A 14158-nucleotide genomic window follows, 5' to 3' on the forward strand; every position below is an offset into this window, starting at 1 on the left:
GGGGATGACCAGGATATGGCACCAGCTACGACAACTCAACAACTAGCCACAGGAACGGATGACAACGACGAGAATGGTGAGAACTATGCAGTTAGTGAGAGAAGTGAAAATGAAACTGAATCAGAGCAGACAACACAAGGACATTCTGCACGCCCATTGAGAAGGGCTGCCGCGAAACAGCGAGAACTGATGGACTGTCTGCTGAAAGGTGACGATATACAAAACGTAGCTGTAAACAATGAGTGAAAAAGGGGAGTGTCCTATCTGGAAGGAAGGGAGGGTGGAGTTTGTGAGGTGTGCATGAATCTGCGGAAGTTGGAAGTGCGTAGGGCGTGGAGAACGGGGACGGGATGGTCTCTCGTGCGTACAGACCGAGCATTGCACAGATCCAGCCCCTCCCTCTTGTACTCCATCAAGTAATAGCCTGTATGTAGCAGCGCTATATAAGTATCGATTAATGTGAGTAAAGGCAGACTGACCTTGGTATTGTGTCAATACGTTTCAATTGCTATTTTCTGATTGTCTTAGGCCCATTGCCTAATTGCCTTTGCATTTGAATTGTCATGTATGCATTTCCATTGCTATTTTTTGCCATTTTCTGATTGTCTTAGGCCCATTGCCTAAATCCCTTTGCATTTGAATTGTTATGTATGCATTTCCATTGCTATTTTTTGCCATTTTCTGATTGTCTTAGTCCCATTGCCTAATTGCCTTTGCATTTGAATTGTTATGTATGCATTCCCATTGCTATTTTTGGTTTGATTTAGGCCTATAGCCTACTTGCTTTGCCATTTGAATTCTGTAATATGTATGTGTACATTACCTCTAATTTCTGCTGTTCCTTATGTGTATTATACACGAGCACATTTCAATTGCTAGGCCCATTGCCTAATTTGAGCTGTTGTATGGCTACATGTAGATTATTAATTGTGTTTATTGCCCCGGGGTAACATTGCTATGTGTTGTAAATTATGTGTACTCTGTTCGAGTCGTTGCAGAGTCTTGGAGTAAGTCACTCCCCTCACCGCAAGTCCAGCCTTGTCCAATTGACCGACGTTTCATCGCTCCTTCATTTTGGGTCGTGGAGGATGTCGGGAATTTCGAACTGATCAATCGAAATTCCCGCCATTTGACTCCACCTACGTTGCGTCAAATTGGAGGGAGAGGAGAGAACTCGCGGGCGAATGAATGTGGTTCAAGACGAGAATGTTTTAGAACCAAAAGAGCAACCGCCTGGTAGGGGAGGCGCTGAGGCTAAAGAAATTGACCACTTGTAATTTGAGATTAAGAAATATAATGTCATTTTATTGTAACATGATAAAAAATCCAATCTAGAAATTTAGGTTTATGAAAAAATGCGGGAAAAAGGTGACGTCGGGGGTTGCAGAGGCCAGCTCTGCCTCTTTGATCCGACGTCCCCAAACACAGTAAGTCCTTAATTGTTCTCTATCCCCCCCCCAGTGTACCCAGGTCGGTTTCCATATATTAATTTGCGACGGGAACGAGTGTCATTTTCGAAGAGATCGTAATTTTTTCTATAAGAAACAGTAGTTTTTTTCCTAGGTTACATTACCATGGAATAATATACAATGAAACCGAAAAGGAAAAGAGTAAATAAAGAGGTACCCCGGTAAGGAAAGGATTGCCAACGGAACCAGATGAGGTTGAATAAATATATAAAATGGTATTTGTAGCAATAAATAAATTTTTTTTCACTAAAAAAAACTATTTGAAACAAGAAACACACACATTCTCCTAGACAAAAATACAACAATCTGTATTTTCCAAATTCCAAACCAGAGGCTGTCAGTCACGTTCCTTCTTAAGTTTAACCCACCAAACACCATTACAAACTATTGTTACTATAAAATACTCGTTTTGAAAGCATTTTTACAATCTACAGTACATGTTTTTTTTTATCAAGAATCAAATAAGAGTGAAACTTAATGAAAATTAATCATTTGTGTTTATAATACAAAATGTATCAAATAACCTTTCTCTATCTCAAAGACTTTAAGTAAGTAAATTGAGAATTGATATTATGTTAACGCTTCTTATATAAACCTTTAATGGAGAACTTTGGCATAGATTATTGAGTCTTTTTACTGGGCCTGCAAATGGTCTGTGTGTTGGTTTTAGTGTCGGGAATTTCGAACTGATCAATCGAAATTCCCGCCATTTGACTCCACCTACGTTGCGTCAAATTGGAGGGAGAGGAGAGAACTCGCGGGCGAATTAATGTGTTTCAAGACAAGAAGGTTTTAGAACCAAAAGAGCAACCGCCTGGTAGGGGAGGCGCTGAGGCTAATGAAATCGACCACTTGTAATTTGAGATTAAGAAATATAATGTCATTTTATTGTAACATGATAAAAAAATCCAATCTAGAAATTTAGGTTCATGAGAAAATGCGGGAAAAAGGTGGCGTCGGGGGTTGCAGAGGCCAGCTCTGCCTCTTTGATCGAACGTCCCCAACCACAGTAAGTCCTTAATTGTTCTCTATCCCCCCCCCCAGTGTACCCAGGTCGGTTTCCATATAGGTTTTGCTAGAGTTGTGTAAAATTTGTATCTGTAAATATTTCATCGATCCTTGTGCCAGGGGATCAGAGTTGTTTTGTAAAATACGTAAAAAGGTCTCGGTAAGGCGTTTATCGAGGAAACTTACTAAATGTTTAATATATTTTGCTTAATTTTGAGTCCGGTGCGGACTTAGTTTTTTTTTCAGTAACGCACATGTTCATTGAGTCAAGTGTCTCTTTGTATGTCGAGTAAAGGTTTATTTTTTGTATATCTATCGTATTAGATGATTATTTCTATAATAAATTTGTTAAAATATAGCTGTATTCTACTTAATTCCCGAATGGTTTTGAGAGGCTAGCCCTTAAGGCCTTGTGATCGGCCCAGTACATCGGGCAATTTAGTAAACCGGTGAAATTTCGTCCCATTTAGCGTAGATGTTCTCAAGACAAACGGTGTTTTATGTTAGTCTTTTGGAAGAGATTCGTCATGTTCACATGAAGCCATTAAATTTCTGCTTTTCACTTGGTAAGACTATTTTGAAATTAAAGTGTGGCCTATTCTTTAGACACTCTCCTCTTCCCTCATACACCTGACAACACTGAGACTACCCAACAATTCTTTTTCACCCATGGGGTTACTGCACTGTAATTGATCAGTAGCCACTTTCCTCTAGGTAAGGGTAGAAGAGACTTTAGCTAGGGTAAGCAGCTCTTCTAGGAGAAGGACATTCCAAAATCAAACCATTGTTCTCTAGTCTTGGATAGTGCCATAGCCTCTATACCATGGTCTTCCAATGTCTTGGGTTAGAGTTCTCTTGCATGAGGGTACACTCAGGCTAACTATTCTATCTTATTTCTCTTTCTCTTGTTTTGATAAAGTTTTAATAGTTTATATGGGAAATAGTTATTCTAGTGTTACTGTACTGTAAATATATTTTTCTTTTTTCCTTTCCTCCCTGGGCTATTTTCCATGTTGGGGCCCCTGGGCTTATAGCATCGTGCTTTTCTAACAGGGGTTGTAGCTTAGCAAGTGATAATAATAATAATAATAATAATAATAATGGTATCACTGTTTCCAAAGATCTGTAAGATCGGATAGACTCCAATAGATTCACTTGGTCCCTAGTCTTAGTTTCCTTTTGAAAGTAAAATTGCAATCAAAGTTAAGACAAATTTATCTAGCACCCCAACATGCAGCTTACCAGTAAAAAAAAAAAAAAAAAAAAAAAAAAAAAAAAAAAAAAAAATTCTTTCGTATTATTGTCAAAAAGTAATTTGATCCAATTTTGTACATTTTTCTTGTTCATAGATTAACACTTTTCATAATAATAATAATAATAATAATAATAATAATAATAATTATAATAATAATAATAATAATAACAACAACAACAACAATAATGATAATAATAATAATAATAATAATAATAATAACCATGTAATCACAATCATAATAATAGTAATAATAATGATAATAATAATAATAATAATAATAATAATAATAGCAACAACAATAACAGCAACAACAACAACAACAACAATAATAATAATAATAATAATAATAATAATAATAATAATAATAATAATAATAAATCAAGAAGCTAACGATAATTCTATTAAAGTATGCATATCTCTATCACGTTTTCTCTCTGCCTACCTAAACAATCATTCTCAAATTTCTATAAATTACCGAGAAAACAAGTAGGCTTACGCCCAATTGAAAATGCACGAAATAATCGCTAGAAAAGTCCTAAAATCCTTTAAGTATATTTCTCCAGGAGACCTTTGGACTCTCGCATTAAGAAGGATAAACGGAAAAGGTAGACTTCCTATAATGACTTCAAGTCGAAGCCGACAGAAAATGCCTACTACATTCCTCCATATGATTATTTCAAGTCAGATTTCATAGATTTATATTTAAAAAATAAAGTAAAAAGTACCAAAATTTAACATTTTTTAAAATATGTGGACTGCCAATTGTACTTAATACCCGGTAATGTACCAAATTTGGTTAACACATACCGAAAAACGTAACCATGTAGGCCTAATCCCGGGTGCCCAATCCTATAGTCCATTTCTTGTATCGATGCAGATTTGCACCGACTCGCAGCGGTGCCCTTTTAGCTTGGAAAAGTGTTCTGATCGCTGATTGGTTAGAATTATCTCGTCCAACCAATCAGCGATCAGGAAACTTTTCCGAGCTAAAAGGGCACCGCTGCGAGTTTGTGCAAATCTGCCTCGCTAAAAGAAATTGACTATAGTGAGCTACAAGCGTGTGTGGGCTTTTTTTTCACAGGACAATAGCGCCCTTCGAATCCTGCAGGACAAACCGTAGGGTCAATCCTCTGTGCGTACTGTATGGCCGGCTTAAAAATTGAGTTTTGTCTTTCTCTTTCGTTTTCCGAGGATTGAGAGCGTGAGAGACGCTTGGCTCAGTCTACTTCTAGGCCTATTTTGCGCAAATATGTGCGTTATAATGGATAGAAGAAACCCTCACAATTAGGCCTAGTCCGAGAAAGATACTGCTATCACTTTGCGTAGCTTTAGCCCCAGGTGCTACAAATATTGCCTCTAACTCGAGCTTTTAATTCAGTACTTCTGGATTTTTAAGATATACCGCCTAACACGATATATATATATATATATATATATATATATATCACGTAAAACGTATAATTATAAACTTAAAAAATTGGCTGAATTTAGCGAGTTAATCGCAAACATAAAAACCCACCAAATTTCTCTCCGACATTGAAGTAAACCAGTCGCTTTGCTGACCGTTTCCGTATGTTAATTCTCTTTTCATAATAATTAGACATTTTCAGAATAGTTCTTAGGACGATTAAGAACCTATTTTTAATATAAATTGAACGATGGTATATGGGATTGCTTATAATATTTACTGAAGGTAAAGAAGAAGAAGAAGAAGACAAATTGTAAATAGACTTGCACGAATGACGAATGGTACGGTCTGGGAATAAACAGAAATGAACTATGACAAGAATGCTCTCTCTCTCTCTCTCTCTCTCTCTCTCTCTCTCTCTCTCTCTCTCTCCGGTCATTAATATAGAAAAGAATTTCCACGAATCGAGTCAAAATGAACGGAGAATAAAGAAATCTTGAAAGAGGCCAGATCGTTTTCAGCGTCAAATTCATCCTGTTTTCCTTCAGAATTCATCCTATTTTCCTTCAGCCTTCGAAGACACTTCGAAGATTCCTATCGATCAGAAACATTTGTTATTACTTATTATTTCGACTATTTCCTTAATTGTTAACACGAATATAAATGAAATTCATGCTGAAGATGAACATTACTCTCTGGGAATGAACGAAGATTAATGAAGACTTTCCAAAAAATGATCTCCAAGTTAGTTTTGTCTCAGAAGCGTCTTCGCTGATAGAAAGAAAACCATGAATAAATCTTTCCCGTTGCTATCGATTTTTTTTATTAATTCATCTCTGTATTTCTTTATTTTATGGATAAATAGTTTTTCCTCTATCTCTCGCTCTCTCTCTCTCTCTCTCTCTCTCTCTCTCTCTCTCTCTCTTATCCGGAGACTTATTGGCTCCGGCATTTCGATTGAAGACAAGCAAAGATTTAGAGAGTAGTGGATATCTCTCTGTCGAAGCAAACACAGAGACACTCTCTCTCTCTCTCTCTCTCTCTCTCTCTCTCTCTCTCTCTCTCTCTCTCTCTCTCTCTCTCTCTCTCTCTCTCTCTCTCTCTCTCTCTCTGACATTTTTTAATATTAAGGTTGATTTGGGTGCTATGGCAGTTAATAGTAATTATGGCTTACGTAAGTACCCTTTTGTCCTGTTGTTCACAAGTTGTATCTGTCTGTGCTAGCCTAACAAGAGTTGGGAGGGATGTAGACAGATTGATATCTATTTATAAAAGAAATCCAGTAAGTAACAGATTAATTTCATTATATTCAACTAGTTTATTATCGTCGTATAGAACAATTGACTGGATATATACCCTACACCGATTTTTATGCCTATCGTGGCTGTGGGCAACTCGTAAAATTACAAGTGGAGAATCTGAGTGCCCATCCCAAGACTGTGAGACGAATCAAAGAAACCAGTGTTTAGTTTGTAAAAAAGAAAACTATACACCAATGGGCAGAATATGAGAAAGTTAAGGTCATGGGTTAATGCCCACATTGTGAAAATAAACTGTGCAAAGACTGTGAGACGAATCAAAGAAACCAGTGTCTAGTTTGTAAAAAATAAAACTATACACCAATGGGCAGAATGTGAGAAAGTTAAGGTCATGGGCGAATGCCCACATTGTGAAAATAAACTGTGCAAAGACTGTGAGACGAATCAAAGAAACCAGTGTCTAGTTTGTAAAAAAGAAAACTATACACCAATGGGCAGAATGTGAGAAAGTTAAGGTCATGGGCGAATGTCCACATTGTGGAAATAAACTGTGCAAAGACTGTGAGACGAATCAAAGAAACCAGTGTCTAGTTTATAAAAAAGAAAACTATACACCAATGGGCAGAATGTGAGAAAGTTAAGGTCATGGGCAAATGCCCACATTGTGAAAGTAAACTGTGCAAAGACTGTGAGACGAATCAAAGAAACCAGTGTCTAGTTTATAAAAAAGAAAACTATACACCAATGGGCAGAATGTGAGAAAGTTAAGGTCATGGGCGAATGCCCACATTGTGAAAATAAACTGTGCAAAGACTGTGAGACGAATCAAAGAAACCAGTGTCTAGTTTGTAAAAAAGAAAACTATACACCAATGGGCAGAATGTGAGAAAGTTAAGGTCATGGGCGAATGCCCACATTGTGAAAATAAACTGTGCAAAGACTGTGAGACGAATCAAAGAAACCAGTGTCTAGTTTGTAAAAAAGAAAACTGTATACACCAATGGGCAGAATGTGAGAAAGTTAAGGTCATGGGCGAATGCCCACATTGTGAAAATAAACTGTGCAAAAACTGTGAGACGAATCAAAGAAACCAGTGTCTAGTTTGTAAAAAAGAAAACTGTATATGGCAATGGGCAGAATGTGAGACAATTCAGTTCATAAACGAATGCCCACATTGTGAAAATAAACGGTGCAAATGTGCACCACAGGAAATTTGAGATAAATTTTTCTTAAATCTAAGAAGGGAAGAAATGGACATCAACGAAGGTCCCTGCATAGTAACTCTACGAGAGTCGCAGTTCTGTGAGAAAGCCAAGGAAAACGAGGATCTGAGCAAACTGCTACGCAAGTTACGGGCAACGCATGCCCTGGTTGAATTTGACTGGGGTAGTAGGAAGCGATATTTCGCAGGCGGAATCGATTTGGACCATGCTGGTAAAGAGTGGGCAGTACCATTTTACTGGGAAAAACCTCCATCAGACAAGGGATGTGTAGTAGGCACCTACTACTTCTCAAACCTGGCACCACGTCAGGTTTGGGAAGCAATTACGGACTTACAAAATTCCTGGAACTTGCGTCGGTATAACTTTTTCAGAAATAACTGCCAGATGATGGAACGCAATTTGCTAGAAAATCTTGGCCTCCAAATCTCCAGATATGATCGTGTCCCACTGGTGAATCCCTGACGGCGAGGAGAAAAAAACGAGAAGATTGAATGTTTCAAGTGCTCTTTTGTAACATCTTCAAATAATTACAAATTTACCTCGTCAGTGAGTGACACGCCTGAATGCAATATGTGTTATATGCAAGGGAATGACGGGAAAAACGTCACACTCGACTTAGATGAAAATTTGGGAGAGATTCTGGAATGCCGTTTAGGGGAGAGTTTAAGCGGTGCTGCGGAGGAGAGCATTGAAAAAATAAAGCTCTTAAGACAGGAGGCAAATCAGAAAGCAAATGAAAAGGAAAGAAATGAGAAGAGGAAGAAGATTAAAAAGAAAGAAGAAAAGTTTAATAAAAAGATTGTGAAGGACAATGGAAATAAGAAGAATAAGAACGATAAAATTAAAAAGGAGAATAACAAAAAGGAGGCGATGAATAGAAATCCAGAGGAAAAATTTCATAAAAAAGAAGAGGAGGAATTTAATAAAAAGAATGCAAAGGACCACAGGAATAAAACGAATAAGAACAATACAATTAAAAAGGTGAAAAAGAATCAAGAGAAAGAGAAAGGAAAGAAAATTAAGAAGAAAAATAAGAATCCGGAAGAGAGGGAGAATCGGAAGGAAAAAACGACCACCACTCGTATTGAAGAACTAGAGAGGGAAATAGCAGAATTGAGAAGAGAAAAGGATGATCTGCAGGAGGAAAATAGATATTTAAAGGATTGTCTCAGGAGACAAGACAGACACAAGCGTAAAAAATTGTGGAAAAATAGAAAGGAAATCAAACCACTCAAGAAGGACCTTCTAAGAGAAGAGCAAATCAATGATCTTTTGATGAGGCTATTTACACAGGAGGAGAGGATCAAAGAAAAGAAGGAGCATATTCAGAAAAGACGGATATACAATTGGGAGGGCATTGACCGAACTTCGAAAAGCTCTCCAGAAAAGACCAAAACACACCAGTTAACCAATGAGTTTTATTACGCATACGAATTTGATGTAGATATGAAAAAATACGAAAGAGAGAATAGAGAGGAGACCCAGAAAAAGGAATATCAAGAATCAGAAGGAAGAGATGGAGTATGGAAAGAAGAAGATTAAGAAAAATAAGAATCAGGAGGAAAAGAAGAAAGGAAAGAAGATTAAGAAAAAATACAAGAATTAGGAGGGAGAGATGGAGAACGAAAAAGAGGAGACTCAGAAACAAGAGAATAGCAAGAATCAGAAGGAGAAAATAAACACCACTCGTATTGAGGAACTAGAGAGTGACATAGCAGAATTAAGAAGAGGAAATGAGGATATGCGGGAGAAAAATATATATCTAAAGGATGGTCTCAGGAGACTTGACAGACACGTCTATACAAAATTGTGGAAAAAGAACAAGAAAATCAAAACACTTAAGGCGGAGATTCTAAGAGCACAGCAAATCAATAATCTTTTGATAGGGCAATATTTACATGAGAAGGGGAACAAGGGAAAGAAGGAGAAAAAAAGAGATAACTGCAACAAAAATCAAATGAAGAGAAAAAAAGAAAAAAAAGAGCATGTTCATAAAGTAAATAACAAGAAGAATCAGATGGATAGGGAGAGTAGAATAATTTACAAGATGGAGTAAGCAGAAGGAAGAAGTCTCACCTATTCCAGTATGCAGTGTTCTTTGATAAGGATTCACCTGTACTGTTTCTTTATCAAGTGGACAAATGCAGAAAAAATAAGTGAGATCTCTTTTAGTATGCTCCCCTAAAATAGATTCCAATGTACTGGAATACTGAATGAAAAGTTTTTGGGTTTGTTATTGTACCTATGAACCTTCTGGATCAAGAGAGTGACAAGTGCATTCCAGCCTTCCATGTAAAAGTGAATAATTTACAAGATGGACTCAGCAGAGGGAAGAAGTCTCACTTATTCCAATATGCAGTGTTCTTTGATAAACATTCACCTATACTGTTTCCTTATCAAGTGGACAAATGCAGAAAAAATAAGTGTGACCTCTTTTAGTATGCTCCCCTAAAATAGATTCCAATTTACTGGAATACTGGAAAAAAAATTTTGGGTTTGTTATTGTACCTATGAACCTTCTGGATCAAGAGAGTGCCAAGTGCATTCCAGCCTTCCAGGTAAAAGTGAATAATTTACAAGATGAACTCAGTAAAGAGAAGAAGTCTCACTTATTCCAGTATGCAGTGTTCTTTGATAAAGATTCACCTGTACTGTTTCTTTATCAAGTAGACAAATGCAAAAAAAAATAAGTGTGGCCTCTTTTAATACTCTCCCCTGAAGGAGATTCCAATGTACCCTAATACTGGAAGAAAAGTTTTTAAGTTTGTTATTATACCTATGAACCTTATGGATCAAGAGAGTGCCAAGTCCATTCCAGCCTTCCAGGTAAAAGTGAATAATTTACAAGATGTACTCAGCAAAGGGAAGAAGTCAGACTTGTTCCAGTATGCAGTGTTCCATAATAAAGATTCACTTGTAGTGTTTCTTTATCATGTGGACAAATGCAGAAAAAATAAGTGAGACCTCTTTTAATACGCTCCCCTGAAGGAGATTTCAATGTAATTGAATACTGGAAGAAAAGCTTTTGGGTTTGTTATGGTACCTATGAACCTTCTGGATCAAAACCCATTGAGAGAAAATTTCTCAATGTCAAGTGTATTAGAGCCTTCCAGGTAAAAGCAAATAATCCAAAAGATGGACTCAGTGGAAGGAAGAAGAATCACTTGTTCCAGTATGCAGTGTTCCTTGATAAAGATTCACCTGTACTGTTTCTTTATCATATGGACAAATGCAGAAAAAATAAGTGTGACCTCTTTTAGTACGCTCCCCTTAAGGAGATTCCAATGTAATGGAATACTGGAAGAAAAGCTTTTGGGTTTGTTATGGTACTTATGAACCTTCTGGATCAAAAGCCAATGGAAGAAAAGTTCTCAATGCCAAGTGTATTCCAGCCTTCCAGGTAAAAGCAAAAAATCCAAAAGATGGACTCAGTGGAGAGAAGAAGAATCACTTGTTCCAGTATGCAGTGTTCCTTGATAAAGATTCATCTGTACTGTTTTTTTATCATGTGGACAAAGGCAGAAAAAATAAGTGTGACTTCTTTTAATACGCTCCTCTTAAGGAGATTCAAATGTAATGGAATACAAGAAGAAATGTTTTTTGGCTTGTTATGGTACCTATTAACCTTCAGGATCAATACCCATTGAGAGGCAAGCTCTCAATGGCAAGTGTATTCAAGCCTTCCATGTAAAAGCGAATGATCTAAAAGATGGACTCAGTGGAGGGAAGAAGTCTCACTTGTTCCAGTATGCAGTGTTCTATGATGAAGATTCACTTGTGCTGTTTCGTTATCATGTGGACAAATGCAGAAAAAAGAAGTGTGACCTCTTTTATCGTTCCCCTGAAGGAGATTCCAATGTAATGGAATACTGGAAGAAAAGTTTTTTGGTTTATTATGGTACCTATTAACCTTCTGGATCAAAAGCCATTGAAAGACAAGTTCTCAATGCCAAGTGTATTCCATCCCACCAGGTAAAAGGGAACAATCTACAAGATGGACTCAGTGGAGGGAAGAAGTCTCACTTGTTCCAGTATGCAGTGTTCTATAATAAAGATTCACTTGTACTGTTTCTTTATCATATGGACTAATGCAGAAAAAAAAAATAAGTGTGACCTCTTTTGGTACGCTTCCCTGAAGGAGATTCCAATGTACCGCAATACTGGAAGAAAAGTTTTTTTGGCTTTTTGTGGTACCTATTAACATTTGGGATCAAAAGCCATTGAGAGACAAGTTCTCAATGCCAAGTGTATTCCATCCTACCAGGTATAAGGGAATAATCTATAACATGGACTCAGCAGAGGAAAAAATCTCACTTGTTCCAGTATGCAGTGTTCCGTGATAAAGATTCACTTGTACTGTTTCTTTATCATGTGGAAAAATGCAGAAAAAATAAGTGTGACCTCCTTTAGTACGCTCCCCTCAACAAATGAGCTGTAATCAGAGATGGCTAAACTCAGCAGTAGATATTCATGATCCAACCTCCATACACCCTGTTCTCTTTTGATGCGATGGTGAAACCATGTGCTCATGTGGACCCTGGGACGTCCAGTTACCCTTCCACTCCAGGCCCTAGTAGGTTAAGCCAATCTTCCGCACAGTTGACCTCTAAGAGTGCCAGGCCATTCTCCAAGGCTGGTCATTGTCCTTAAGGAAAGGAATTGCATAAGTTATCTGTGTTTTGATATCTGTTGGAATCGCACAAATGCCATCAGTAGGCATACAAGATGTATTGGTTGTCTGGTGTCCATGAATGGCTGGCAGGGGCGAGTTATCATGAATGAATCACCAGTCAAGTAGATTTGTAGCTCTTCTTTGAACCATTTTACCTCCCATCTTACTCTCTGTAACTTTGAACTTACTATTAGTAATGTAATAATTAGAGAAAACTGAAGCACCTTTAAACAGTTTTTCCTTATTTGATACATAAATTGGTAAAATTGGTAGGATTTACTGTCTGATACAAAATAAACAGATAGAATGAGTTCCCATTATTTGTGAACGGGGATTAGTCTCGAACTGGACACCAGAGTCAACGGGTTTAAAACAGGTGTATTTAACAAACATAAATGGTGTAATACCTGGACTTCTTGCGTTTTATCCAGTATGCTAAAGAAACGATTAGTGAAAATCGGGAGTGTATGAACTGGCAGCCCTGTATACTGTGACAATCTGATTACGGAAAGAAAGTGTTGGTGCAGCATTCACAGATACACCGCTTTACATAGTTGAAGAGAAAGTCAGTGTGTTTAAAGGTAACTATTTTAAAATTCAATAATAGCTAAAAAAAACTTTAAAATGATCACATTGTACAAATCAGGTAATACTTTATCGAAGTTGCTATGGAAATACACCTTGAAAGACTCTAATCGAGCAATATGGCTACTTTATCTCTCATGACCACATTGCAATGCCTGACTCATTAAAACATCTCTGTTATGCAGAACAATAAGTAGATCTTGGTTCCACCTTCCTGTACAGTAAGATCTATGAACAAAAGCGGATGCAAATTGATGCTCTGATGTTGTTGCATAGTGATTTTATACAGCAAAATTTAGCAGTATTTTTATTAAATTGTGCATCGATTATGCATTGAAATTCTTCAACCAGTCAGTTATGACAGCCACGGCCTAATATAATAAAAAAAAAGTTACTAAAACCGCTGAATATTTAATATTTAACAGTCATAACTCAAGGTTTTGTTCTAATCTTTGAATTTTATTATGTATATGAATAATTACATAAATGTAAAAAAATGAATATAGGAAAGAATTGATTTTTACAGCTGCATAACATTCATCTGTAAATACATTAATATAAAATACAATTGGGAATCAAGTAGACTCGTATTTATCACTATTTTGTTAATAATATATAAAAAGTGTGACTGTGATTAAAGAACAAAAATTAACACACAAGTAAATTTAGAATTTGCTTACATTTTTTTTTTAACAATTTTAAGATGAAATATCTTATTCACTATTAATAACCCAACCACGTTTTGCTATTCTTCAAAACTGATTGACTGGTTATTAATATAAACTTATATATTTAAACAATCCTCATTAAAATGTCATTTTCCAAATTTCTGTAAATATTTAGTTTTAAGCGAGTAATGCATTGCAAATGCACACAGCATAATTTAGCCGTGACTACATATGTCCATATTTGGTGTTCTCGATTTCCGTAGTACACACTGATATAATTATATGCCTCTAGTTAATTCACCCTCGGACATTTGTTTATGTCAGCTCTTACAATGGTTTTACTAACCGTGAATAGCATTTGAGAATACTTATCAATTATATTACCACAATATTGGAATCTAAATATCATATACCCAAAGTTACTGGGGAGAAAAAAAATTATTATCTGTTGTTTTGGTAATACTTGCTGAAGAAAACTCAGCATTGAGGGGACATTGTTTGTCAGAAGAGATATTTCTTAATGGAACAAAACAAGTTTTCGTTATTTAGATGTATTGATATACACCAAAAAAGAAACATAGATCAGAAGCACATACAGTAAGATCAAAGAT

General features: G+C 36.5%; 2 protein-coding genes across 2 annotated transcripts; both read left to right on the forward strand.

Moving 5' to 3' along the window:
• The first annotated feature begins 8192 nt into the window (after positions 1-8192).
• Positions 8193-9164, forward strand: LOC137633722 (uncharacterized). Its single transcript, XM_068365969.1, has one exon. The coding sequence runs from the start codon at positions 8193-8195 to the stop codon at positions 9162-9164; it is 972 nt and encodes a 323-aa protein (XP_068222070.1).
• A 73-nt stretch (positions 9165-9237) lies between these two features.
• On the forward strand, positions 9238-9678 carry LOC137633723 (uncharacterized). The gene has a single exon (XM_068365970.1). The coding sequence runs from the start codon at positions 9238-9240 to the stop codon at positions 9676-9678; it is 441 nt and encodes a 146-aa protein (XP_068222071.1).
• Positions 9679-14158: the final 4480 nt, after the last annotated feature.

The sequence above is a fragment of the Palaemon carinicauda genome, chromosome 43 (genome assembly GCF_036898095.1).
Source record: "Palaemon carinicauda isolate YSFRI2023 chromosome 43, ASM3689809v2, whole genome shotgun sequence".
Lineage (NCBI taxonomy): Eukaryota > Metazoa > Arthropoda > Malacostraca > Decapoda > Palaemonidae > Palaemon > Palaemon carinicauda.

Coding starts and splice junctions, on each gene's coding strand:
- LOC137633723 (XM_068365970.1), top strand. CDS start 9,238: ATGGAGAACGAAAAAGAGGAGACTCAGAAACAAGAGAATAGCAAGAAT.
- LOC137633722 (XM_068365969.1), top strand. CDS start 8,193: ATGTGTTATATGCAAGGGAATGACGGGAAAAACGTCACACTCGACTTA.